At 45.0% G+C, this 25,032-nt stretch overlaps 1 protein-coding gene across 1 annotated transcript in view; it reads left to right on the forward strand.

Moving 5' to 3' along the window:
• The first annotated feature begins 15,972 nt into the window (after positions 1-15,972).
• The window catches only part of GALNTL6 (polypeptide N-acetylgalactosaminyltransferase like 6), a 543,124-nt gene continuing 534,064 nt past the window's right edge, over positions 15,973-25,032 (forward strand). Inside the window, exons 1-2 of the mRNA XM_060278706.1 lie at positions 15,973-16,070; positions 17,363-17,695. Coding sequence (XP_060134689.1) covers positions 17,558-17,695 — 138 coding nt within the window. The 5' untranslated portion in view covers positions 15,973-16,070; positions 17,363-17,557. The remainder of the gene's footprint in view (positions 16,071-17,362; positions 17,696-25,032) is intronic.

Here is a 25,032-nt window from a genome sequence, read left to right on the forward strand (position 1 = left end):
GTCTGGTTGTCAACTATGAAAACAGATGCTCGACTATGTGGACCCTAGGCCTAATCCAGCAGGCCCCTCTTATGTTCTTAAGATATGCATTTTAACACACAATTCACCCTAAATATAGGGGACTTTGTGCACATTACCGGGCTGGAGAACTACATTGCAAAATTTGGAGAAGTGCAAATTTTGTAAAATGGCTGTACTTGTGGTTGGTGCATTGTTTCAGCAAGTGAGAAGTCGGCAAGTTTGCCTTTAAATGCAAAGCGAATTGACCATTTCTCCTCCTTTCCTAGCTGAATGTGAATCATAAGCAGGGGCGTAGGGTACCTGATTAGAGAGGCGCAAGGCTGCCTCTCCGATGCTTTGCCAGGCTTGACCCAGGAGAGGAGCAGCGGCAGGGCACCATGCGCACACCCCAGCTGGGGAAAGAGGCAGCAACGGTGCTGTCACTCTCCGCTCCGCAGAGCCCTGGTCGTGCCCCTCCCAAAAAATGTCCCTGGGGCTGCGGCCTCTTCAACCTCCCCACCCCCCCACTACACCACTGTCTATAATAGAAAAGACTGACTTTGGGCCAAATCATTCAGATAGTACTTGATCAAGGACACAAGATAGTAGGACCCATTGCATTTCAAAGACCCCTTATTATCTCCAGTTAAAGGATTTCCAGGAAGAGATAGACATCATCTTGGACAATGCACAGGACCAAACTATTCTTTGTTGAGGTGACAGGGTGGTAGTGGGCCACTGAGAAGAAAGGGAAGAAAGAGCCACTCAACCCACCCCAGGCCCATCGGTTTTCCTTTGTTAATTTTCTCCAAACCAGATTTCCTTCAGCTAGGATTACTGGATAAAACCAAATAATTAAAAACAGCCTAAAAGAACACTGGCAAGAGAGAATCAGCAGGCAGGAAAATGGATTGTGCAATGTCTAGTTCCATCCTCAGGCTAGCAGTGTCGGGAAAGACCTCAATCTGAGATTTTAAGACAGCTGATGTCAGTGAGAGCAGACTTGTACTGAGCTAGATGGAGAAGCCTATCTCAGTCTACAGAAGCATCAGAGCGGCATAAAGTTGCACCAGATCTGAACACCATTTAGCAGTGGGACTGCTGCTTCTGTGTCTAAGTCTGGAAGAGGGGAAACAAGTCTTCAAAATAATGTCTTATGCTGGATTTCCAGGCATAGCTGTCAAGTCCCCCCCCCCTTTTTTTTAAGGGAAATTCCCTTATGTTGAATAGGCTTCCTTGCGAGAAAAGGGAAAACTTGACAGCTATGTTTCCAGATCACATGACTGAGCTGTGTAGACTTAGTATCCAGCCCAAGTACCCCATTTCTTGTTCCCATAGCGCCCCCTCCCAGCCTCAACCATGCCAAGATGAGCAAATTATGCCAGCATATATTTGCCTGAGCCAGGGCTGGGGACTAGCCACTGAGGACACCTTTGCCTGAAGTGACACAGCTGGATGTAGGAGCACCCCTAGACTACACACCTGCTCCTTCAGGAAGAGTGCAATCCTATCCAGGGCAGGCAACTGACCAACTTCCTGGACCGAGGAGCAACTCACCAACAGCACACCTGCCTTGCCAGGATTCAGATTCAGTTTGAGCTCATCCAGCTTACTTCTGCACCCAGGTACTGGCCCAAGGCCCGCCCAGGCACTCTCCATTCAGATCTTGCAAGTACAGTATATAGATAAAATTGGTATTGATATTTAACTTTGAAACTGGGATACATGTGAAAATATCACATTTATATTTGCCAATTTATAAACTGCTTCAGAACCAAAAGTTACTAAAGTGATGGACGATAAAACAAAAAAGGTAAAATGCAAAACATTAGAAACTCAGTAAACCGAAAACAATTAAACCATTTCTACAACTGTACAATTGTCAGATACTGATCCCCAACGTAGAGCATATGTTTGTTTGTTTTCATTTAAAATTGTTTGATGTAAAGAAAACAGCAAGGGCATTTATAAAATTAAACCAATACAATAAAATATATGAACAAAGTTTAGTGGATGCAGTACTATGGATAAGTTTTTACCAACCAGCAGAACACCTTTATAGTGGCTTCTCAAATATCTGAGGGGAGGTTGTTCCACAATATGGGGGCCACCACAGAAAAGCTCTTCCTGTAGGTTGTCATGGGGTGTGTTTTGAGGGATGCAACACAGCTAGAAGAGCCTCCAGTTATGGCGGCAGTGAATGGGCTGGCCTATGTGAAAGAAGAAATTCTCAGATAGGTTAGAACAAAATACAAAAATCCTTCCAGTAGCACCTTAGAGACCAACCAAGTTTGTCATAGATATGAGCTTTCGTCCGCATGCACACTTCTTCAGGTACACTGAAACAGAAGTCACCAGACCCTTATGTATAGTCAGAGGGTGGGGAGGGGTATTACTCAGAAGGGTGGTGGGAATGGGTGATGGGCTGATACGAGTGGTAAACCTGTTGATGATTATACATGATTAAGCTTTCTTTAGCACCTCAGCCCTTGCTTTTTCCTGCAAGACCAATTGCAGTTGTTAAAAGTCGTTAACAGTCATCAGTTAGTTGGTCTCTAAGGTGCTACTGGAAGGATTTTTTAATTTTGTTTTGACTGCGTCAGACCAACACAGCTACCTACCTGTAATCAGAAAGGTTAGTTCCAAGATATCTGGAGCCTTGCAACTCAACAACAAAACCTTAAAGCTGGCTCTGAAGCAAATAGGCAGCCAGTGCAATCCCTTTAGCAAAGGTGCAACAAGTGCTTGCTCCACTAAGTATCCTAGCTGCTCCATTTTGCACAAGCTGCAGCTTCCAGACCAACCACAAGGGCAGCCCTACATAGAACATCATGCAATACAGAAGTAAAGGATGCAGCTTTGGTGTGCATGCCAAGCTCTCCCTGGCCTGCTCACTCGCTTCAATGAAGGCATCAGTTCCAGATGGAAATAACTGGTCAATGGGAATCTTGATTCGACAGGTGCTCTATTATGCATGAGGAGAAACATGGCATGCCAGCTTTCTATCAGAGAAACAATTTTTGAAAATAACTATCCCTTTAAAAAAAATAATGAAATACATGGATCACCATGAAAATGATTTGGCAATCAATATTGCCTCTTTGCTAGCTTTACAAAGGTAAACTTTTTAATTAAAAATAGCTTTATTTTCAAGAGCCATTTTTTTTAAAAGTCTTACATTTTTGTATAATTTCCTTTACTTATTCATTTAAAAATAAAACAACAACTTTAAGGAATGCAAGACATGATCAGTATTAATCTAAAATTGTGTGAATTCCCCACCACCACATGAAATTTCCTGTTTAGATACTCTCTTTATATCTTTTAAAAAGCAGATCAATTATAATTAATTATTGTAGTATTATTTCAGCAGCAAAAAAAAAATAAAAAATCAGGAGGGGGGTGTGTGGTACTTTTAGGCATCCTTACATAAGGATCCAGTAATATATCTGTATATTTCCTAACAGAATAACTGCACATATTATCGGAATATTGTTTGGTCGGTTTGGCTGGGGGTTTATTTGAGAAACAAACGTAAAGAGATACCTTTGGCTCCACCATGGAGCTGGCTTGTGTAACTGCAGCTGAAATTCTCATCAAATAGCATTAATCTTATTTACAGCAACTGATGTGTTTTGAACTAAAATTGTTCCTTCCGTCCCACCCACCTCAAAAAACTTATTTGTAACAGAGAAAACTGTGCTAGACAGCCATTCAGTATTTTTAAAGCACACGAAAGTTATATGCACAAACAAACTGGAAACTGCGCTTCTATAATCAAAGGGCTATAAATGTCATTTGAAAATGAATATGGTTTTGATGTCTTAATTTGAAGACCTAAATCGGATGAAGAACAAACATACCTAAATACCTACATACAGGTACTTGAGAAGTTGTGGTCTGAAGAACAGACTTCTTACTTCCATTTGTCCAAAGGACGCCTCTAATTTTTAGATAACACCCCCTGCCCCTGTTTGAGCACATTGTGGACTTATCATGATGTGGAGAATGCTGATACTTTTCAGAATGTAACCTAATTCATTCAAATAATTTTTACCAGCATCTTTTCAGAAAGCAGCTTTCAGCATCTATAATCATTTGTCACAAGCATTTATCCTCAGTATGTTTCACACTTGGCATCTCTTGGCATCTGTTTTCCAACAAGACAGACGAAGCTTCAGATGAGACATCTTCAACACTATCCCCAAACACATGCCGCCCTCACATGTCATCATAATTTATTATTTAGTGGCAAAATGCCTATCATCATTACACGTTTGTGTGGAGGGAGGGCTTGTATATTGCAAAGGCCTCTGGAGGTACAGTGGATATTCATGCCCTTCAAGAATCCTTGGGCTACCTGCAGGATTACGGGCAGAAAAGACCACCTAGTTTTATAGGTAGAGTGGATGCTTTGCACCAAGCACCTAAGTGTGTCCCACGAGTGAATGGCCACCGCTTACTTGCTTATATGTCAGGCAAAGTAAAGGTATGTGCTTAATGTCACAACTGAGTGTGGGACTAAATTTGCTCCCATCCTTCAGTAATGGGAGCCTGCTTCTATCTGCACTCTGCATTCTGATTCCTGATCACCCAGGAGCAGGAGTTAAAGACAGGGATCTCTCTTGGCCATACTTGGAGATAAAGGTAAAGGTAAAGGGACCCCTGACCATTAGGTCCAGTCGTGACCGACTCTGGAGTTGCGGCGCTCATCTCGCATTATTGGCCGAGGGAGCTTCCAGGTCATGTGGCCAGCATCACCAGAGCAGCACATGGAAATGCCGTTTACCTTCCTGCTGGAGCGGTACCTATTTATCTACTTGCACTTTGAGGTGCTTTCAAACTGCTAGGTTATCAGGAGCTGGGACCGAGCAACGGGAACTCACCCCGTCGCGGGGATTCAAACCGCCGACCTTCTGATCAGTAAGCCATAGGCTCTGTGGTTTAACCCACAGTGCCACCTGCGTCCCTATACTTTGAGATACCAGAGGTTAAACCTGGGACCTTCTGCTTGAAAGGCATGTGTTCTACCATTGACTCATGGCTCCTTCGTATGAACTCTTGCCTGCAAGAAATTGTTTATTTAGTTACAAATGTCCAACATTCAACCACAGAAGTAATATTTAAAAGGGGGGATCCACTCTTTCCCTAAAAGCCAGCATTTTCTTTTCTTTTCTTTCTTTTCTTGCCTTTTCTGCTGCTGTTCCTGACAGCTAGGTCCAGCTTTGTTCACCTCTGAAGGAGCGACTGTTTCAAGCATCTTGTTTTCCATTTCTTCACCAGAAAGCCTTCCACGTATTTTCATCTAATTGGTTCCACAACCTACACAGCAACCCAAGATCTCTGCAAACATACATAGCAACAAACACAAGCACCCACAGTGCTGCAATCTGGATGCATACCTCACAGTTCCTCTACTTGCAGTAAGCAACACAACACCTAACATCTACCAGGTGCTATTATTGTACAATAATTAAAAGTAATAACAAGGCCCTGCCTGTGGGCTTTTAATACAATTAAGGACATGAAGCATCACAGGGAAGGTAGAGGTTAAGTATCTGAACACTGGGTACGACAGAGAAATTCTGAAAGAGAAAGAGAAAAGGCTGAAAGGTAACTAGGCATCAGTCTGTCCAGCCATTAGTGTCTGTAAAGCTTTTAGCGAGGTCAAACTGTTGGTTTTTTCATTCTTCCATCATTTATCCTTTGACCCCCCGACACTCCACAAAGGCAACGCTTTTGAATTTTAGTGAAATTGTTACAGGGAGGAGAGGTTATTCCTGAACAGTGATAAATCTGAAAATGGTACAGTATTACCATCTGCTGCCCTTCAGATGATTTCCTTCATTTATGCTTACAGGATGTTTCTTCACAATAGCGAAGCCACAGACAGGGGAATGGAATAATACACACTGATTTCTTTTAAAAGTAAGAGAGTGAGCAGCCAACTGGAGCACTGCAGACATCCTCCCTGGCTTCCAACGTTTACAAGAAAACCGGCGAAGGACATCATGGGAGTTTTCAGGAAGGGAAGGCAGCCAGGAAGACTGCAGAATGCAGATCACCAGGCAGATTATTTGTCAAATGTAAGAAAAGACACTTTCCAAACAACTCAAAAGTAGGGCACAGCAACAAAACAACAACAAAACCCTGCACCCCTCCCACAGAAATTTTCACCAAATTTTCCCCTCCTCTCAGAAAATAAATTCTTTTCTTGTTAATTGACAAAGAATGGTTGAAAAAGCACAGAACAAGCATAGAACTAGATTTCTTTTTTTTTTAAGGTAGAAAATATAAACGCACTAATTCAATAAGAGATTTCTCTTGATAGATGAAACAACCTTGTATTGTGGAACAAGCATGATTGCCGTTGTGTATTCAGCAAGAGTGACAACTTCTGTGTGGAACCAGTCGCAAGGAGTTGTGTGATGAGGGGAATGATATCTAGATGGCAGGAAAGCTTGTTTTCTATGGCAACTGTGTTCGCAATCCATATTGCCTTCTGCACAACTACTTTGCTGTTAGATTCCACACCTTATACGTCATACCACTCTTTTCACCACCTCTACAGATGGTGGAAAAATAAATAACGGCACTTGGATGTAAACCAAGAATAAAGCATCATGCCCAAGATCAGATAAATAATGAACAATTGCAGGTTACCTAAAATGTTTTTTTTCAATAAGACACACACACACACACACACTGAACTAGCTGTGAAATCTTACCAGAGAATATTAAGTACTGTACAACATATATATTGTGAGTCTGCGCAGAAATGAGTCTCAGTATAGATCATGCAATCTGCTATGGTAGCAAAGCATGTCACTCTCCAACACTTGAATACAGTACATCAAGCAGACACAGAAGAGCTTCTGAACCTGGCAGTCAAATAATGAAAAGTACCAAATAGGTGCGATAAACATCTGGTTTGAATTCTTAAGGCTCCAAATTTCCCTCCCTTGACCCCCATTTCTGGCTAGCCTTATCTTTCTTTTCCTGTTCCCTTCCTCCTACTTCCTCTCTGTTTCTCCATTTGTCTCTCTACCCTTCTCTTTTCCTGCATTAGGAAGGAGGAACCTGTGGCCAGTTTTTAGGGAAAACGTTCTAGTAGGGGCAGGATGAGGATTCCCCTTCGCTCTCCTCCACTTCAACACACCCATTCCTACAGATGCAAAGGAGAAGAGGGCATTCAAGGCTTCATTATAGGTGACTGCTGAGTTATAGCACTGCACTTACTTGTTAAAAGGATTCACAAAGCACTTCACAACAAATGTTTCCAAACTGATGTACAATGCAAATACGAAAGGAACAACATGTGTTAAGTATGCATACATGACAGCCTTGACAACACACAATTGCAAGATTCCATATACTATGCAATATGAAATGGCAGAGTCACTCTTTGATAGGCAGCTGATTCCACAGAGTTGGGAGCTGTAACACTAAAAGCCCAGCTTCTAGTTGATGTCAGGCATACAGTACTTCCGGGACATATGGGACTCTTAACAACAATCCAACAGAGAAATGGAATTAGTGGGCAGGGGCACATGGAGCAAGGCAGTCCCTCACATAACCTTGGTTGTCAAACATGCTTAGAAAATAGGCAAAAAACCTGGTTACATTCATGCATAGGGAACCTTTCACCTTTTCCCTTCTAGCCAAGGGATTTCTTGTGCATGTTAAGTAAACCACAGCTTATTTGTTGCTTCATCATATGCTGTATGGTGTATCAGGGGTGCAGGACCTCAGACTGTTTCTCCTGGATTGGAACAAACTTGTGGAGCGGAGGCACCTGTGTGTTCTAAGCTGCCGTGCTCCTAGGTCAGGAATGAGCACTGCTAACTGCGCATGAGGATGCATGAGCCAAGGCACTGACTAGAATATTCTACCCAAGTAATATTCCAATTGGTTAACAGCCACCAATCCCGGTTGCTGTGATTTCTAGCATAAAGCTAGCCTTATTCCCAGTTTTCAGACACATCCTCCTACAAACTCCTCTGTAACATCTTGAGTTTACCTCTTCTGTGTTCGATGTTTTGTTTGTGGGTGGCTGGGCATTAGAGCTTGGATAGGTTAGCTTTGGTGATTTATTCTAGTTTATAATTCCCAATTGTATTACTCAATTGCAATTTTTAAATGGTGTTGCTTATTTGTATTTGGGTTCTCTTTGTTATTTTTACTTGTTCAATAAATCTGTTTCCTTTGTAATTCAGTCTAAGTCTTCTTGGGTAAAACCTTGGTACTGAATCCAGTTCTTGCTTCCTGGTTACTGGCCCTGTATAATTTTGTTAGCTACCAGCTCAGGAAACATGGTCTCTTCCCCCCCCCCAGCCCTTTTTTCCCTGGGCTCTTTGGTAAGGTCTGGAGGTCTCCTCACCCAGGCTGGTTGGACAGAGGGAGTGGCAGCAGAGTCCCATGCAGGAGAGGTGTTGGACCCTGTGTATTTTTTGCAGATAAAGTCGCTCAGATTCGGGAAGAGGTAGACTCCACCGTGGGAGCAGGGCCGGGGCGGGGGGGGGGGGGGGGTGCTAGAGTCCTGTCTAGTCAAGTTGTGCAGGATCAATTCCAATCTGTTACCTCCAAGGATGTGGACAGGCTGCTTGGACGAGTGAAACCAACCACCTGTCTCCTTGATCCTTGCCCATCCTGGCTTATAAAAGCTAGCCGGGAAGGGCTGGGAGATGAGCTTTGTGGGGTGGTGAATTCTTCTCTCTGTGAGGGAGCCTTCCCAGACCTGCTGAAAGAGGCGGCTATTAAACCGCTTCTTAAAAAACAACAACTTTAGATCCAGCCAATATGGTCAACTATCGCCCAGTCTCAAATCTTCCATTCTTGGGCAAGGTGATTGAGTGAGTGGTTGCTGAACAACTCCAGGCACGCCTGGAATAAGCGGACCATTAGGATCCCTTCCAGTCGGGATTCAGGCCTCAACATGGGACTGAAACTGCCTTGGTCACACTGGTCGATGATCTCCAGCGGGCTAGGGACAAAGGTGAGAGCTGTTTCCTAGTTCTGCTGGATCTCTCAGCGGCTTTTGGCACCATCGACCACAACATCCTTCTGGACCGTCTAGAGGGCTTGGGAGCTGGGGGCACTGTCATACAGTGGTTCCGCTCCTTCCTCCTGGGCCGTGTTCAGAAAGTGGTGGTGGGGGGTGAAGTGTTCAGACCCCTGGGCTCTCACTTGTGGGGTGCCTCAGGGTTCTGTCCTCTCCCCCATGCATTGCAACATCTGCATGCAGCCACTGGGAGAGATCATCAGGGGGTTGTGCTGGGTGTTCATCAGTATGTGGATGATACCCAGCTCTACCTCTCTTTCAAATCAGAACCAGTGAAAGCAGTGAAGGTCCTGTGTGAGTGCCGGAGGCGGTTGGAGGATGGATGGCGGCTAACATATTGAGGTCGAATCCTGACAAGACAGAAGTACTGTTTTGGGGGACAGGATGCGAGCAGGTGTGGAGGACTCCCTGGTCCTGAATGGGGTAACTGTGCCCGTGAAGGACCAGGTGTGCAGCCTGGGAATCATTTTGGACTCACAGCTGCCCATGGAGGCGCAGGTCAATTCTGTGTCCAGGGCAGCTGTTTATCACCTCCATCTTGTATGCAGGCTGAGACCCTACCTGCCCGCAGACTGTCTTGCCAGAGTGGTGCATGCTCTGGTTATCTCTCGCTCGGACTACTGCAATGCACTCTATGTGGGGCTACCATTGAACGTGACCGGAAACTACAATCCAGAATGCGGCAGCTAGACTGGTGACTGGGAGCAGCCTCCGAGAGCATATGACACCGGTCTTGAAAGACCTACATTGACTCCCAGTACGTTTCCGAGCACAATTCAAAGTGTTGGTGCTGACCTTTAAAGCCCTAAACGGCCTCGGTCCAGTATACCTGAAGGAGTGTCTCCACCCCCCATCATTCTGCCCAGACACTGAGGTCCAGTGCCGAGGGCCTTCTGGCAGTTCCCTTCGCTGCGAGAAGCCAAGTTACAGGGAACCAGGCAGAGGGCCTTCTCGGTAGTGGCACCCGCCCTATGGAACGCCCTCTCACCAGATGTTAAAGAGAAAAACAATTACCAGACTTTTAGAAGACGTCTGAAGGCAGCCCTGTTTAGGGAAGCTTTTAATGTTGAATAATTATTGTATTTTAATATTCTGTTGTAAGCCACCCAGAGTGGCTGGGGAAACCCAGCCTGATGGGCGGGGTATTATTTATTTGTTTGTTTATTTATTTATTTATTTGGCAACTGCTGAGTCACCAAGGATGGGGTCCTCGGTTTGGGAAGCAAGTTCTTGACAGCCTTGTTCCATGCCTTTATTGAGCGCTTTCCCTGTGGTAGAGGGGAAATGATCTGTGAGCCCAGGAAGATACTGAGGAATGTTCTATGAAATTAGGTGCTGGATAAAAAGAGAGTAAGTTGCAAATGACAGGTTGATGGGAGTTATAGTCCAGTATTTGGAGGGAGCATAGGTTAGCCCCCCTCGATTCAGAGGCATCTGCTTGCTTCTGCTACAAAGTGTTGGACTATCACAACCTTCCCCAACCTTGTTTTCTGCAGATGACTGGGACAACCCCAGCCAGTATTTTTGGTAGTCAGGGATGATAGGAATGCACTCCAAGTCAACCAAGGGGTACCAGATTGGGGAGTAGGACTACCTTGTCCCTTTGTCCAATTCATCAAGGTAATTCCTTTTCTATTAACACTATCACAGAATAGCTTTTATTACCCTGTTTATATTTTGCTACTTTAGTATTATGTCAGTTGATTCTCTTTTGAAAATTTAGTAATTGCCCAAAGCCTAACTTGTATATTTGCACTTTGTCTAGGCAACCACTTTGAACAGCAGCCACTCATCACTCGTTGTTCAACCCAGTAATGATTAAGACTCTTGTAAAGTAAAGTAGACTATCATTATACCTCATATACCTGGGACATAGGGAGAACTGACTTGTTGAATTTCATTTATATCAGTATTTTCCTTAACTTTTATAAAGCCATTAATGAAGTAACTATCATCGATATCAGACAGCAGAACCACAAATATGGTGACATAACATTCCACTACGTAGCTGCAATGTCCCCAACAGTTTATTCTGTATTTATTCCATAATGACATAACAAACAGACTAGGATTGGTGACGGATGTTTCCCTTCACATGAAAGGCATGAGAGGCCCATGTTGATCAAAATGACTCACACTGACTAAACCTGAATGCTCTGTGCTGATTAACAGGATCAAAAGCTTCCTGCATGTTGTCTCAGGACCTTAGCATATGCTTGGTGCTTTCTCTCCTATCTGGAAAGCTGTTGACACCAGAATTTTTGCCACAGAGGAGAAATGTGTCTTTATTGAAATGAACTCCATCCGGGTCCAGTCACACAGTATAAAAGTGTGTAATTAATACAGACAAACTTGGCATTACGTTCATTGACATCCAAGAATATCCAAGAATGAAGACACCATTTTGGTTTTAGGTTGCACACACAATACATTTAAAGCACACACACCCGCCCCTCCATAAAAAGAATTCCAGAAAGTTTAGTCTACCCTTCACAGAGCTGCAATTCGAAACACCCTTTGGATTGGGTGTGTGTAAGTGCGCACACACACACTCTTTAAACGTATGGTGTTTACGTAGCCTACATCTGTTCCAGCAGAGAGAAACTTCAGTTACTTTCAATGTAAGGAAGCAGGTAGCTTGGGAAACTGCTTGTGTGAAGTCCGATCATGGGTCCATGATCAAGCTCTCCATGATTCTGGAAAGGAGTCTTCCCCAGCTCTAGCAAGAGATGTTGGTGACTGAATGGATGACGTGTAAATCAGAGGATCTACAACCAGTGTCATGATCAGTATTCCCCCCCCCCCCCCGGCTTTTTTCAGATGTCCTTTAGGCAGGAATTTGCTAAATTCATTCTGCACAGTTCAAGTAACATAATTGATTTTGTTCTATCATTGTTCCATTATCTTTTTAAATGGGGATAGTGTTGCGGAGGATTGACAACAGAGATATTTTCATTTGCAGGATGGAGAATGCTTGCTCTACATTCTTATACATATTGCTTTATACAAGGAAAGAGAAAAGGAAACTAAACAGCAGAAATAGCCACATGGTATGCTGATTCAAATGGGCCTTAGAAAGCATTGCTAATAACAAGGCCAGTGGAAGTGATGATATCCCAGCTGAACTATTTAAAATTTTAAAAGATGATGCTGTTAAGGTGCTACACCCAATATGCCAGCAAGTTTGGAAAACTCAGCAATGGCCAGAGGATTGGAGAAGATCAGTCTACATCCCAATTCCAAAGAAGGGCAGTGCCAAAGAATGCTCCAACTACCGCACAATTGCGCTCATTTCACACGCTAGCAAGGTTATGCTTAAAATTCTACAAGGCAGGCTTAGGCAGTATGTGGACCGAGAACTCCCAGAAGTGCAAGCTGGATTTCGAAGGGGCAGAGGAACCAGAGACCAAATAGCAAACATGCGCTGGATTATGGAGAAAGCTAGAGAGTTCCAGAAAAATGTCTACTTCTGCTTCATTGATTATGCAAAAGCCTTTGACTGTGTCGATCACAGCAAACTATGGCAAGTTCTTAAAAGAATGGGAGTGCCTGATCACCTCATCTGTCTCCTGAGAAATCTCTATGTGGGACAAGAAGCTACAGTTAGAACTGGATATGGAACAACTGATTGGTTCAAAATTGGGAAAGGAGTAGGACAAGGTTGTATATTGTCTCCCTGCTTATTTAACTTATATGCAGAATTCATCATGCGAAAGGCCGGACTAGATGAATCCCAAGCCGGAATTAAGATTGCCGGAAGAAATATCAACAACCTCAGGTATGCAGATGACACAACCTTGATGGCAGAAAGTGAGGAGGAATTAAAGAACCTTTTAATGAGGGTGAAAGAGGAGAGCGCAAAATATGGTCTGAAGCTCAATATCAAAAAAACCAAGATCATGGCCACTGGTCCCATCACCTCCTGGCAAATAGAAGGGGAAGAAATGGAGGCAGTGAGAGATTTTACTTTCTTGGGCTCCTTGATCACTGCAGATGGTGACAGCAGTCCCGAAATTAAAAGACGCCTGCTTCTTGGGAGAAAAGCAATGACAAACCTAGACAGCATCTTAAAAAGCAGAGACATTACCTTGCCAACAAAGGTCCGTATAGTTAAAGCTATGGTTTTCCCAGTAGTGATGTATGGAAGTGAGAGCTGGACCATAAAGAAGGCTGATCGCCGAAGAATTGATGCTTTTGAATTCTGGTGCTGGAGGAGACTCTTGAGAGTCCCATGGACTGCAAGAAGATCAAACCTATCCATTCTGAAGGAAATCAGCCCTGAGTGCTCACTGGAAGGACAGATCGTGAAGCTGAGGCTCCAATACTTTGGCCACCTCATGAGAAGATAAGACTCCCTGGAAAAGACCCTGATGTTGGGAAAGATTGAGAGCACAAGGAGAAGGGGACGACAGAGGACGAGATGGCTGGACAGTGTTCTTGAGGCTACCAACATGAGTCTGACCAAACTGCGGGAGGCGGCGCAAGACAGGAGTGCCTGGCGTGTTATGGTCCATGGGGTCACGAAGAGTCGGACACGACTAAACGACTAAACAATGCTGATTCAACATGGCATATTCCACCATCGCAGAAAACATAAGGCTCCCATAAAGACACCTTAATAGCAGCTAAAAAGACACATGGGGCTTCTGCATTAAGTTATTCTACTATGGCAGGAATGTATTTTATACTCCTCAGCTAATTTGAAAAAGATTTCATGTACCTGTTTAGGGTTTTTTGTGTGTTTGCTCCATCAGTCCCTGTAATCATCTCTCAAGTTTCTGACCAACTTTAAGGTACATTTCAACATAATCCTGAATGAATGAGTTTTTGTCCATGGAACTTGGTAGTAGGAACCAGAAAGTACAGTAGAGATCTAATTGCTACCAACTGTAATCATTGCCAAACACAACATATGTACTTATGGAAAACACAAGGAAAATTCACCAGCACTACAGAACTTAAATGCACACAAGCATTCTTCATGGGATGGTGATTCCAGAGGTGTAGGGTAGTTTCAGGTGCAACAAAGATCCACGTTAATTTCACTCTTGAAGTGTTACACATGAGTAGTCCATTTAATCTCTGAAGAGCTTCCTTTCAATTCCTCTATGTCTGGGGGTCATGAACATGACGCTAAGATAATGCGCAGTTGGCCTTATTTCTCATACGGTAGTTGCTGTGAGGATAAGATGTGAAAGGGATAAATCACAAGTCTCCATTCCTGCATAACCACTGAATAGAAGAAAGCATGGAGGCTCACTTTGATTGTGTTTACATGCCACAGCAAATGGTTTACTTTGAATGAGTAGTGTTTATTTTTGGCTTGCAATTGTGTTACCAGTTGTGGTTTGTTTGGAAGAAACAAGTTCACATGTTATGGCAAGCCAAAGCTTGTGGCTGTTGTATTTGGCTCCAGGGCAGAAGGAGCGGAATGAGAGGGCATTATGGTTTACTACGACATGCAAATGGGATGGGAGTCAGATCTTGCAAATATTACTAGTGGTGAAGAGAATGAGATCTTGCAAATATGACTACCAAGACAAGAATTGCTCCCCACAGGCAAACCATCTGCAGCAGCTTCCCCATGGTGGCTACAATCTGTTACCAGATCCATAGTGGCTTTTAAAGTCCAACCTTGCAGTCCAGGAATCCAATCACCGCACCCAAAATTTCCCAACATACATGTCTAACCTCTTAGAATATTCCATAACCTCCCTGAACAACCTGATTCATTACTGGTCTGCTTTTCTACAGATGTGATTTTTGAATGACATAGCAACAGTATTTTGTCCATGTTCCATTTTCTGCCATTAGAAGGGTACTGTGCAAAGACCCAAATGCAGTTGGAGCAGTGCCAAACACACTAGCAGCTACATTTCTTCTGTTGCCCCCCATCCCCTTTGGCCTCAACTCTTTAGTAAAGCCAATAATTATTATGCCATACAAACTGCAGCTCAGGAGCTGCCTCTTGGACTGTGCCACTTTGAGACCGCAGGTGGCGGTTTACATGATGGAATTCTTCCCATTTGGGAACATACATAGGGGCAGAAAATTTTATATATTTGGAGCTCATCCTTCCTCCCACGTGCTCTGGGTGGCACCCATCCATCACTCCTGCCCATTTCATATCCCCCCCCCCACAACAATCCTGCAAGGCAGAGCACGCTGGGAGACCACGCCAAGGTCACCCAGAAAGGTGTCTTTGGTGTCTGGATTGGAACCCAGGTCTCTGTGCTCCTGGCCCAGCAACGAAAACCAATACACTACACTGGCTTTTTTTAAAAAAGATATCGCCTTTCTTGGCTTTGTTTCTCGAGTGGATAATTCTAGCATGTCAACCCCTCGCCTTAAGTGGTACAGTCCAGGCACAGGCTTAAGTCGCTTACCACCCTCACCTGAAACTAGGCCATCGCCCAAGTGATTCTGAGCGGGTTGGCGGAAGCCTCTTTCTTCGTGAAAAGAGACGGAGCTTCGGCCGGGTCCTCGCTGGCCTCCTAGCTAGCCCAACTTTTATTTTGGGTACAGTTCGCAGGATCCCTCAGACGCGGCCTCTCTGGGTCGCGTCGCCTCCGCCTCAGCGCCAACTTGCCCGGGGCCATGACGCACTACCAGGCCCCCCTCGGGCTGAGAACTCCCCGTTCACCTGGCGGCTGCGGAGGCGGCGGCTGCGGGAGAGAGCGAGCGGCTGGGCGTCGCGGCCGCCGGGGAGACTCCGCGCAGGAAGCCGCCCTGCCTCTCCGCCGGCAACGGGATCCACCACCGTCGCCTCTTCCTCCGCCGCCTCTTTCGCGCCCCCTCCCCCTTTCTGTGCGCCTTGTCGGAGAAGCCAGCTTGCTGCTGCTGCTGCCGCCGCCGCCAGCGCTCAACTGATCATGAAGGAACAAGAGGAGACGAAGAAGGAGGAGGAGGAGAAGAAGACCAGCAGCCCCGGAGGAAAGCGCTGCTCCTGCTCAGCCGCGGCTGCTCCTGCCCCTGCTCTGGGGTGGGCAGCTCTGGAAGCGGGGATCAGGTGAGAGGCGGCTGCTGTGGGTCGCTCCGGCTCTCCAGGGAGGGAGGCTCTGAAGGGCGGGCTCGCCACCCTCGCCAAACGCGATCCCAAGCCCCAATTCCGGGAATTACGATCTCCCGCACGTGTGAGCCGCCAGCCAGTATTTTGTCGGATGGAAGGCAAGGCAGGGACCCGCTGGACAAGGGGGAAGAGGCGGCCGGGCCAATAGGGGAGGGGGCAGAAGTGCGTGGGGAGGGGGTCTTTCTTGGCCACCTTCCGCCCACTTTTCAACATCGCTTTGGATCCCGATGTGGGGGGCTGCAGCATCAGCCGGACGCGTTGTGGTCGCCTCGTCTCCCAGCTTCAAGACGATGATTTAAAAATGTTCCGCTGCTGAAGAATGGTAACCTGATGAATGCAATGGTGTGATTTGTTTTTATTTTGCCCTGGACGCTTCTCTTGCTTCTCTCTCTCTCTCTCTCTCTCTCTCTCTCTCTCTCTCTCTCTCTCTCTCTCTCTCTCTCTCACACACACACACACACACACACACACACACACACACACACCTCACTCGGAAATAGTCTGCACACCCCATTAGCCCTGCCTAGGAATGGATGGGGAGGGAAAGTCTCCGAGCCAGACCGTCTGAGGGTGTGTGCGTGTGTTTTTCCACGCGCTCTCTATCTCTTTCTGTGTGTGTGTGTGTGAAGTCATGCCAACTGGAGTCTGCCGAAGCGCTTTCCCTTCTGCCAGCGAGGTTGCTGGGGAGGGGAGAAGAAAAGAGGGGCTGGTCTTTCCGGAGGAGGGATGGTGTGTGTGAGAGAGCAAGGGAGTTGGAAGATGTCTTTTCCAACTGCGAGTCCCCGTTGTGCGAGGTCCCAGGTAAGGCTGCACCTTGTGAACCATTTCATTGGTGGGAAAGGCGCGCGCACCGCGAACCGATTTCCGGGAGCCCCTTGCCACTCGGGGAGAAATCTCTGCTCTGACACGAAAGAAGATCTTGCCAAGTGCTCCTCCCCCGCCTCATCTCCTTAAATTCTGCCACTGGCGATGGAAGAATGGGTCACCCCCGAGTTGGGTGACTCAAGTCCCCTCCCTGTTTCCCCACCCCAATTGCTCTCTGTAACTTCTGGGCTTCGGCAGCGGCAGGTCTCCAGCCAATCATATCGACTCTATTGGTGGGGAGGGGGAGGGGGAAGGAATCGATCCGTAGGCTTTTAGGATCTTCTCGGGGCGATGGGGCAGGGCTGTGGCTGACAGGCTGTGTCAGAGAATAGCAGGAGTAACTCCTTGTCTTTTCTTTGGATCCTTAGATTACAGACTCCCCCCGTGAAGGGGTGACCAAGCTGGAGGCAGAGTTGAAGTTTCTGCTCACTGTTTGGGGGTGAATCGGTGAGACTGAGGAGCGCAAGAGGGAAGTCAAAGGGAGCTCTGGACCACGGAAGGAAAAAGCGGAGAGAAGGATACCCATCACCTCATTTTTTCTCTGGCATCCCTTGCCACTGGCCATGAAGAGGAAACAGAAAAGATTTCTGCAAATGACGTTGTTGTTCGTGGTGACTCTGATTTTCCTGCCCAACATTGGACTCTGGTCTCTGTACAGGGAAAGACACCTGGTGAAATCCACCATGCTTGGAGAGCAGCAGGTAAGCAGAAAGCAAAAGATCCAGAGCAGCCCGGAACATAGAGAGAGGTGTGTGTATGTGTCTGTTAAGTGGAGAGTTAAAGCATCTGTTTAGTCGGCCATAAAAAGCTGAATGGCTCTTAATTGTGATGCATCCTTTTAACTCGAGGCTCTTCCTCTGTGAAAGCTGAACACAGTCTAAAGACCCAATGAGGAAGAGGAGGATTTGGTACTAAGGTTTTTCCAGAAGAAGGACAATTTAAAGGGAGAAAGTTGGGAGAGGCTAATTTGTTGGATTTCCAAGAACAGTAATTGACTCTAGCCTGAGTGTGAGAGATGAAATTGGAGCCCACTTCCCCTTCCCCAGCAGTGATCATCATAGCCCATGGTCTGTAGTGAGGCTAAACTTGATCCACAAAGTTTGGCCATGGGTGTGCCTAGGTGTGTGCATAAGAAGTTTTCTCCTGATCAGAATTTTGCTATCAATTGTAAGGTCTAGAATGCAGTTGTGCCTAAGCAGTTTAAGGTGGAATGAAAAAAAATGTCATGATATGGTTTTAGAAATACTGTAGGTATATATGTCTCAGTATGGTCACATGATGATCATCAGCACTAACTCCATTTTTCATTGTACAAAATGTCTTATGGTTTTTATCCTTCAAACAATCCAATGAATAGATTAAGCTGAGAGATTAGTCTTCTGGGGACTTGCAAAAGGCCATCTAGTAAAGTTCACAATTTGTCTTGCAGGCAAACTTAGCATCCCATTTGATCAGCGCAGTCTCTGTTTTCCTGCTAGAACCTGTTTCTCTCCCTACCCCACCCCACCCCCAAGTTTTCTACTGTTCCACTAACACTTCAAAGTGTCCAGGTTCCTTCTTTCACCAAATGTTGTTCTAGTAGTCAGACTCTATAGACAAAAGTATGCACACATACCCTCTGTTTGTGGACCGTTCTATCTGTTTGATGCCATAATGTGCTCCTAAGTATCTCTAGTTTATAGTCTTCTTCCTCATCTGAGATTAACAACAATTAATCTAACCTATATTTTTGTCATAATTTTCAACTCATTAAGTTTATGTATGGCTCGTAAACCAAAATAAGACTTGCATTAAATTAAGTGCCTTTGAGAGAGTTGCTTTAATGCAAAACTTTAAATCATTGCTGCTGATAAAATAGGAAAGGCTATATTTCACTTGCAAATATTGCTGTGGGCCTAACTGCAAATTGTTCCATATAGATTTCAAACGTTGCACACACACATAAGGGTGAGAGATGCATGAAATAAAATAGAAATATATGCTGTAGCTTGTTTATCACTTATACAGTAATGCATTGGGCAACAGCAATATATATTAACTGTTACTTTAATGTCCTTAATTTCAAGGGCCATCAATCAAAGTGTATTATATCTTTTCAACAGAGTGAATGTTTATAAATTAGTTTGATCAATGGAAGACACACTAATGCACATTCAATTGTTGATTGATAGCCTGCTGTTGACATTTGCTGTACACAGTTTCTATATGTTAGGCTATGAAGTGCTTTGAATCAAGGCAGAGCTTTACACTTATAGAGCATCACTCTTTTTTAGAAGACTGCTCCTTCATAAAATGATTGTAAGGTTTTACAGACTTTCACAGCACAATCCTCATGCTTACTTGGAAGCAACTCTCAGTCTGTTCAGTAGGGCTTACTCCCTGGTAAGTATGCCTAGTATTGCTGCTACAGAGCATACTATTCTTCTAAGGCTCAGTGTGTTTAACTATTTTAAACTATAAATGACTTTTTAAAAAAATATATATAAATAAATGCTTTTTTAGCAGTTGGTTGAAGGGATTTTGAGGTGAGAAATGCACATCTGAATGACTGATGCCCACTTTTGTGTTCTAGTTAACCAGCAGCCCAATCCTAGCCCTGTTTACGCAGAAGTAAGTCCTGCTATGGTCAATGGAGCTTACCCCTTGCTAGGTGTGCACAGAATTGCACATTGCCTTGAGTGGAAGGAAGCGTTATGCCACAGCCCAAGTGTGTTTGATCAGAAGTTGAGCCTCATCAAGCTCAATGGGGCATATGGAAAAGTGGGCTCAGAATTGAAACAGCAGATGAAGAGCAAAACAACAACAAGCAAGCAATAAAAACTTCCCTCTTAAAAATCAATGCATGGACAATGAGGAGATGAGCTCTGGAGTTCTAGGAGATCACTTACTGGAACATGTAGGGTGAAATTAGCACTAATAAGGTCTTTAGAAATTGCCCTGCTTGAGTAACTCTGTTCTTGGCTGTGCTGGAGAAGCAATATTACTTCCCCATTAGTAAAACAAGACTTTTAACAAAATGTTTTGAGTGGGCCTTCACATCACACAAAATAGTATCTATAGAGGCCTGTGGTTCAGGTTTCAAATGAGTGTGCAAAAGAAATGTGTTTATTGTAACAAGAGGGAACAGAATACCAAGATGATGCTTGGTAGTGTGCATTTTGTGTGCAAGAGATGTGCTTTCTGGTGTTAATTATTAGTTCTACATCTCCTGCTTTTCAGCCAGATGTGCAAGGAATAGGGTGCAATAAACTTGGGTTCTAAGACTAGATATTTATATGGCATCATTTATAGTTCAATCTCAGGAATATGTGCTTCAAGAAGTGGTGCTAACATTTCCACCTCCCATTATACTGGTATACTGGCTGTCTGGCTTTCACATTTAAATTCATTTGATCAGGTTCTAATCTGAATGGACCTGGGTTTGAGTGCAGCAAAACAGACCTTTTTTTCAGCTTGATTAAAAGAATGTAGTTTTGATATTTCAGATGGGTCTCTCACTAAAAGAAAATGGATACCACATTTCAGTTATTTTTATGAGTGTGATTTCTACTTAAGATCAATAATATCCCTGGATTGGTTGGATTAGGAGTCACTTGTTCGGATGGCCAAAACAAGTGTCCATTATGCTTGCAGTTCATTGGTAATGCTTGCTCTAGAATTACCCCCCCCCCCCATTTATTGCTATTAAGGACAATGTAGTTTTGTAGAGTCATCAGTCATTCTGCACATTACACCCTAGTGTGCCTTCTTGACACACTGACTGAAAACTTTATAAATATTTTCTATTTGTGAATGATTTTTAATACACAGAGGTCTTCGAATTGTTTTTGTTTAAAGTTTGTAATGTACACATACCATAGTTTGTTATGGCTGCAATCCTATATCCACTTACCTGGGAGTGAGATCTGTTGAATCCACTGGAATTTACTTCTGAGTAGAGGTGCATCTGTGCAGAAAAACAGTGGAACTTGAAAGGTTCATGGTCTAGGCCTGGGGTCGGCAACCTGCAGCTCCGGAGCCGCATGCGGCTCCTTTACAGCTTTGCCGTGGCTCTCTGCCCCTGCCTGGCTCACGCAGCCTCTTTAACCCTATCGGGGCTTCCTACTCGCCGGCTCCGAAATGGTGGACTTGCCGAGGCTGGAAGAGTTGGGTGACGGAGGCACGGATAGCCCAGCCCTGATAGGGTTAAAGAGACACGCTTGCTGGGAAAGAGAGAGGCGGGCGCGGCTGCGAGAAAGGGCAGCTTTTGAGGAGCCGCTGAAATGGTGTTGTTGCTGCTGCTGCTGCCGCCTCCTCGGGAGGCGGAGGTGGGGCGAGCGGGAGAGGTGTGTAAGGGGTGGGGGCTCGTCTCTTTCCTAGGGGGGGAAAAGGGTAGGAGGGTGGTCGAGTGCTCTTGGTTCGCTTTATTTATGAGTTCTGTGTAGCAGAGGGGAGCTGGCACTGGAATTTTGTGAATCGGTTAAAATCTCAATTTTATATTAATTGTTAAAGTAAAGCCTCCTTGCTGGCTGCTTTTCGTTGATCAGTCCATTGTAACATCAGCGGGTTTGGAATGCACACCTATTGTCTTATCTGATCTCTCCCAATTGAGAGTGTGGATTGAAAGTGTAAACACATAGCACCTTTGAAGTCAGGAGCTGAAAAAGGGGTTTCCTCAGTCTTAGAGTCCCATCTGTTACTCATTCATAAAATGTATAAGGTCCTTTTTCCTGCCCCCTTTTGATGACAGGACGGAGGAAATAACAATTAAATGTTGGGGTGTTTTGACCTTTTGTTTGAATGATAAAAAAGTGGTTTCCTTTAACAAGATCTACCATTTGAAGTGTATTCCACAGGATGCAAGGCTGTTTTCCAATCCAAACCTGATAGTGACTTTTCTCTTTTATTTTCTCTTTCCACCCCTTTCCCCATGCTTCTCTCTCTTTCCCCACACTCCTCCCCCCCCCCAAATTCCTTTTAGGATTTTCAGTTTTCGCTTCACTCCCCCCCCCCTCACGGTGTTTCCCTCTCAAACTGGTCCTCCTTTTCTTCTATCCCCCCCCATCCTCATTGCATCCTTCTTCTCTCTGCCCCCCTTTGCCACACACACACACACACACACACACACACACAGAGAGAGAGAGAGAGAGAGAGAGAGAGAGAGAGAGAGAGAGAGACTGTTTGTTCCCCTGCCCCCTTTCCTTGCATGTCAGAACTGGAGCTTGAATAAGTTCTTCTTTCTGCTCTGCTACAATATAAACCTACCCTTCACATTCTTGAGCACTGTTCTTTCATTCACCCCCCTTTTTTGCTTGCTTCTGTTCTATAGCTGCAATATCAGCTCTCTCCCCCTTCAATACATACTTCAATACAGTAAATCTCTTGCTGATTGGTGCTGATTCAAAGTCTCTTGGAGGGCACCAGGTTGACAAAGGCTGCTTTACACAGCCAGCGTTCTACACTTCCCCACCTCTACTTGCTCCCCTGTGGTTTGTGTGTGTGCCCCGCCCTCTTCGCCCGCTCTGCCTTTCCCCCCTCCTTCCCTTTGGAAAAGGGAATACTCTTCCATGCCTTTTTTCCTGCTCTGTAACTGGATTAGTTTTGAGCATGGAACAGCTGTATTAAAAATCCAGAGAATGCAATAAAGCATCACTTAATATTTGGTTAAAGGATTATTTCATACAATCATAGAATTGTAGAATGGGAAGGGTCCCGAGGGTCATCTAGCCCAACCCCCTGCAATGCAGGAATCCTGCCCACAGCTGTGAGCCATCCCTGGGTAGGCTCGAACCACCAGCCTTGTGGTTAACAGCCAGACGCACTGACCCATCAAACTGTAAAGAGCAACTGGTTCTTATTATTAAACAATTCCTGCACCCGACATACAGAGGAAATGAATCATAAGCTATCTCTGTGCTGTGAAAAAACAACAACACCTCTACAGTATTGATTGTTAATTTCTGCCAGGCCAGACTGTTGCTCAAAGGAGCAGGAGTGGTGAAAGAAGTTTGCAACCTTAATTTCATATGAAAACAGCTGTCTGGCAAACTGCTTTCTGAAGCACTTTCCCCCTCTTTTGAAAAGGCATGGGGCTTGGGCCAAGCAGGGAGGGGAGGGACTTCAGGCAGGGAGATGGGTGAGGTGCTGGGTGAGGTGCAAAGAGAGGTGGGTCTCGGTTAGGACCGTTAGGTGTAAAGGGGGCAGTGTTTGGTGAGCTGTGGGGGAAATAGGGTTGGCAAAGGGGATGGCGAGTGGAGCAAGCAGGGGTGGCAGCCTGTATAGGATGAGGGGCTTACATCTAGGCATGCTAGGAAGCCGCTACCCCTTTGGACAGTTTTAGAAATGGAGTCAGGGAACTAGGCTGGGAGTGGAGAACAGTGTGTTCTTTAGAGGCTGCTGGATCAGGCCAATGGCCCATCTAGTCCAGCATCCTGTTCTCACAGTGGCCAGCCAGACGCCTGTGGGAAACCCACAAGCAAGACCTGAGCACAAGAACTGTTAAGTGAAAGTCCTTTTTTTCTTCAGATTGACAGCTGACTGCACGATCCTGTATATATAGCATTAAGTTAAGAAACAATATATGCAGTGTTATATTTGTTTTAAATGTCGCAATGGTTTTGCGGCTCCCAGTTTTTTTTTTCCTTCAGAAGCGGGTCCAAGTGGCTCTTTTTGTCTTAAAGGTTGCAGACCCCTGGTCTAGGCTGTATGGACTCGCATAGCATTCCCACCTGAAAGGAACTGGGATTGTGTACTATCAGTGTTTTTTATTATTATTTAGGTTCGTTTGTAATTGGTATACAGTATACTGTATTCCTTCCGCTGCATGAAATATACATGGGAAATGATAGGTGGCTGATTGAGCCATGGACTGGCAAAAATAGCAGTAGCTGGTGTCAAAATGTATCACAATCACTGGCAGATCTGTTCTTTAAATAATCAGAGACAGGAAACCAGCCTCTGAGGATCCATGAGACAACAAAGGTGTGCAAGGATAGTTGAAGGAGAATAGTGAAACTAGAGAGAAATGTTGGACAGATCCCCATGTCTGAACGATGCCCAGAAGGCATCTGAAGAGCTAAGGCAAATAGAAGTGACAAGACATGACATCCTAGGGCTATCTGACAAATTAAAGGCTAACAAGTGTCCAGGTGGGGATAGTATCCACCCGAGAATTCTTAAAGAGCTCAAATGTGAAATCATTGATCACTAACATTGGCATCCTAAGCAGATGACTGGAAAATAGCCAACATAGCTCTGGGCTGTTTTTATTAAGGGTCTAAGGAGAGCCAAGAAATTAGAGGCCTATTAACCTAACTTCTGTCTTGGGGGCATAGCTCAATGCTTTGAGTTCCATCCCTGACATTTCCCGGTTGGGTTGGGAGTACTGCATTGTCTGGAATACTAGAGAACCACTGCTAGTAAATGTGGTGGTTGGACCCATGGCCTTGCTTGATCTCCAGGTGGGGTGGAGTTTCCCTGTAGGTGGGACACTGTTGCTTACTAGGAAGGTGAGGATGAGGTGGCAGGGAGGCCTGCATGGTGAAAAGGTGCAGAGCAGCTGTACCTGCTGACTCGCCTCTGGCAGCTTCCTATATTCTTACGCTTTGCTCTGGAAGAATGAGCATGGCTCCTGCATAATGCCTACCATGACTCACCAGCCTTTTGGTGATCTTTGAGAGTGTAGACAAGCATAAATCTAGGAGTGAATTGGTAGGCTTTGATGTTGTAAAAGTTTTTTGACAGACTCTCATCTCAAAAGGCTCCTGAATAAACTTAGTGGGCCTTGGGAGAAAATCAACAGCTGGTTAAGACTGCAATCCTATACTAGCATATGGGGAATTCAGACCCATTGGACATGACAGGGCTTACTTCTGAGTAGACATGCATAGGATTACATTGTCAATTAGGTATGCATCAGTAGCTAGTTAAAAAATTAGGAAGTAGGTGTAGCAATGAATATATGGGTTTTGCAGTAAAGGGAAGTAATTAGTCCCCAAGGACTTGTATTGGAACCAGCACTGTGCAAGTTACTGAGAAATGATCTGGAGTCAGCAAGGTA

This window comes from Zootoca vivipara, chromosome 9 (assembly GCF_963506605.1).
Source record: "Zootoca vivipara chromosome 9, rZooViv1.1, whole genome shotgun sequence".
In the NCBI taxonomy this organism is placed as follows: domain Eukaryota; kingdom Metazoa; phylum Chordata; class Lepidosauria; order Squamata; family Lacertidae; genus Zootoca; species Zootoca vivipara.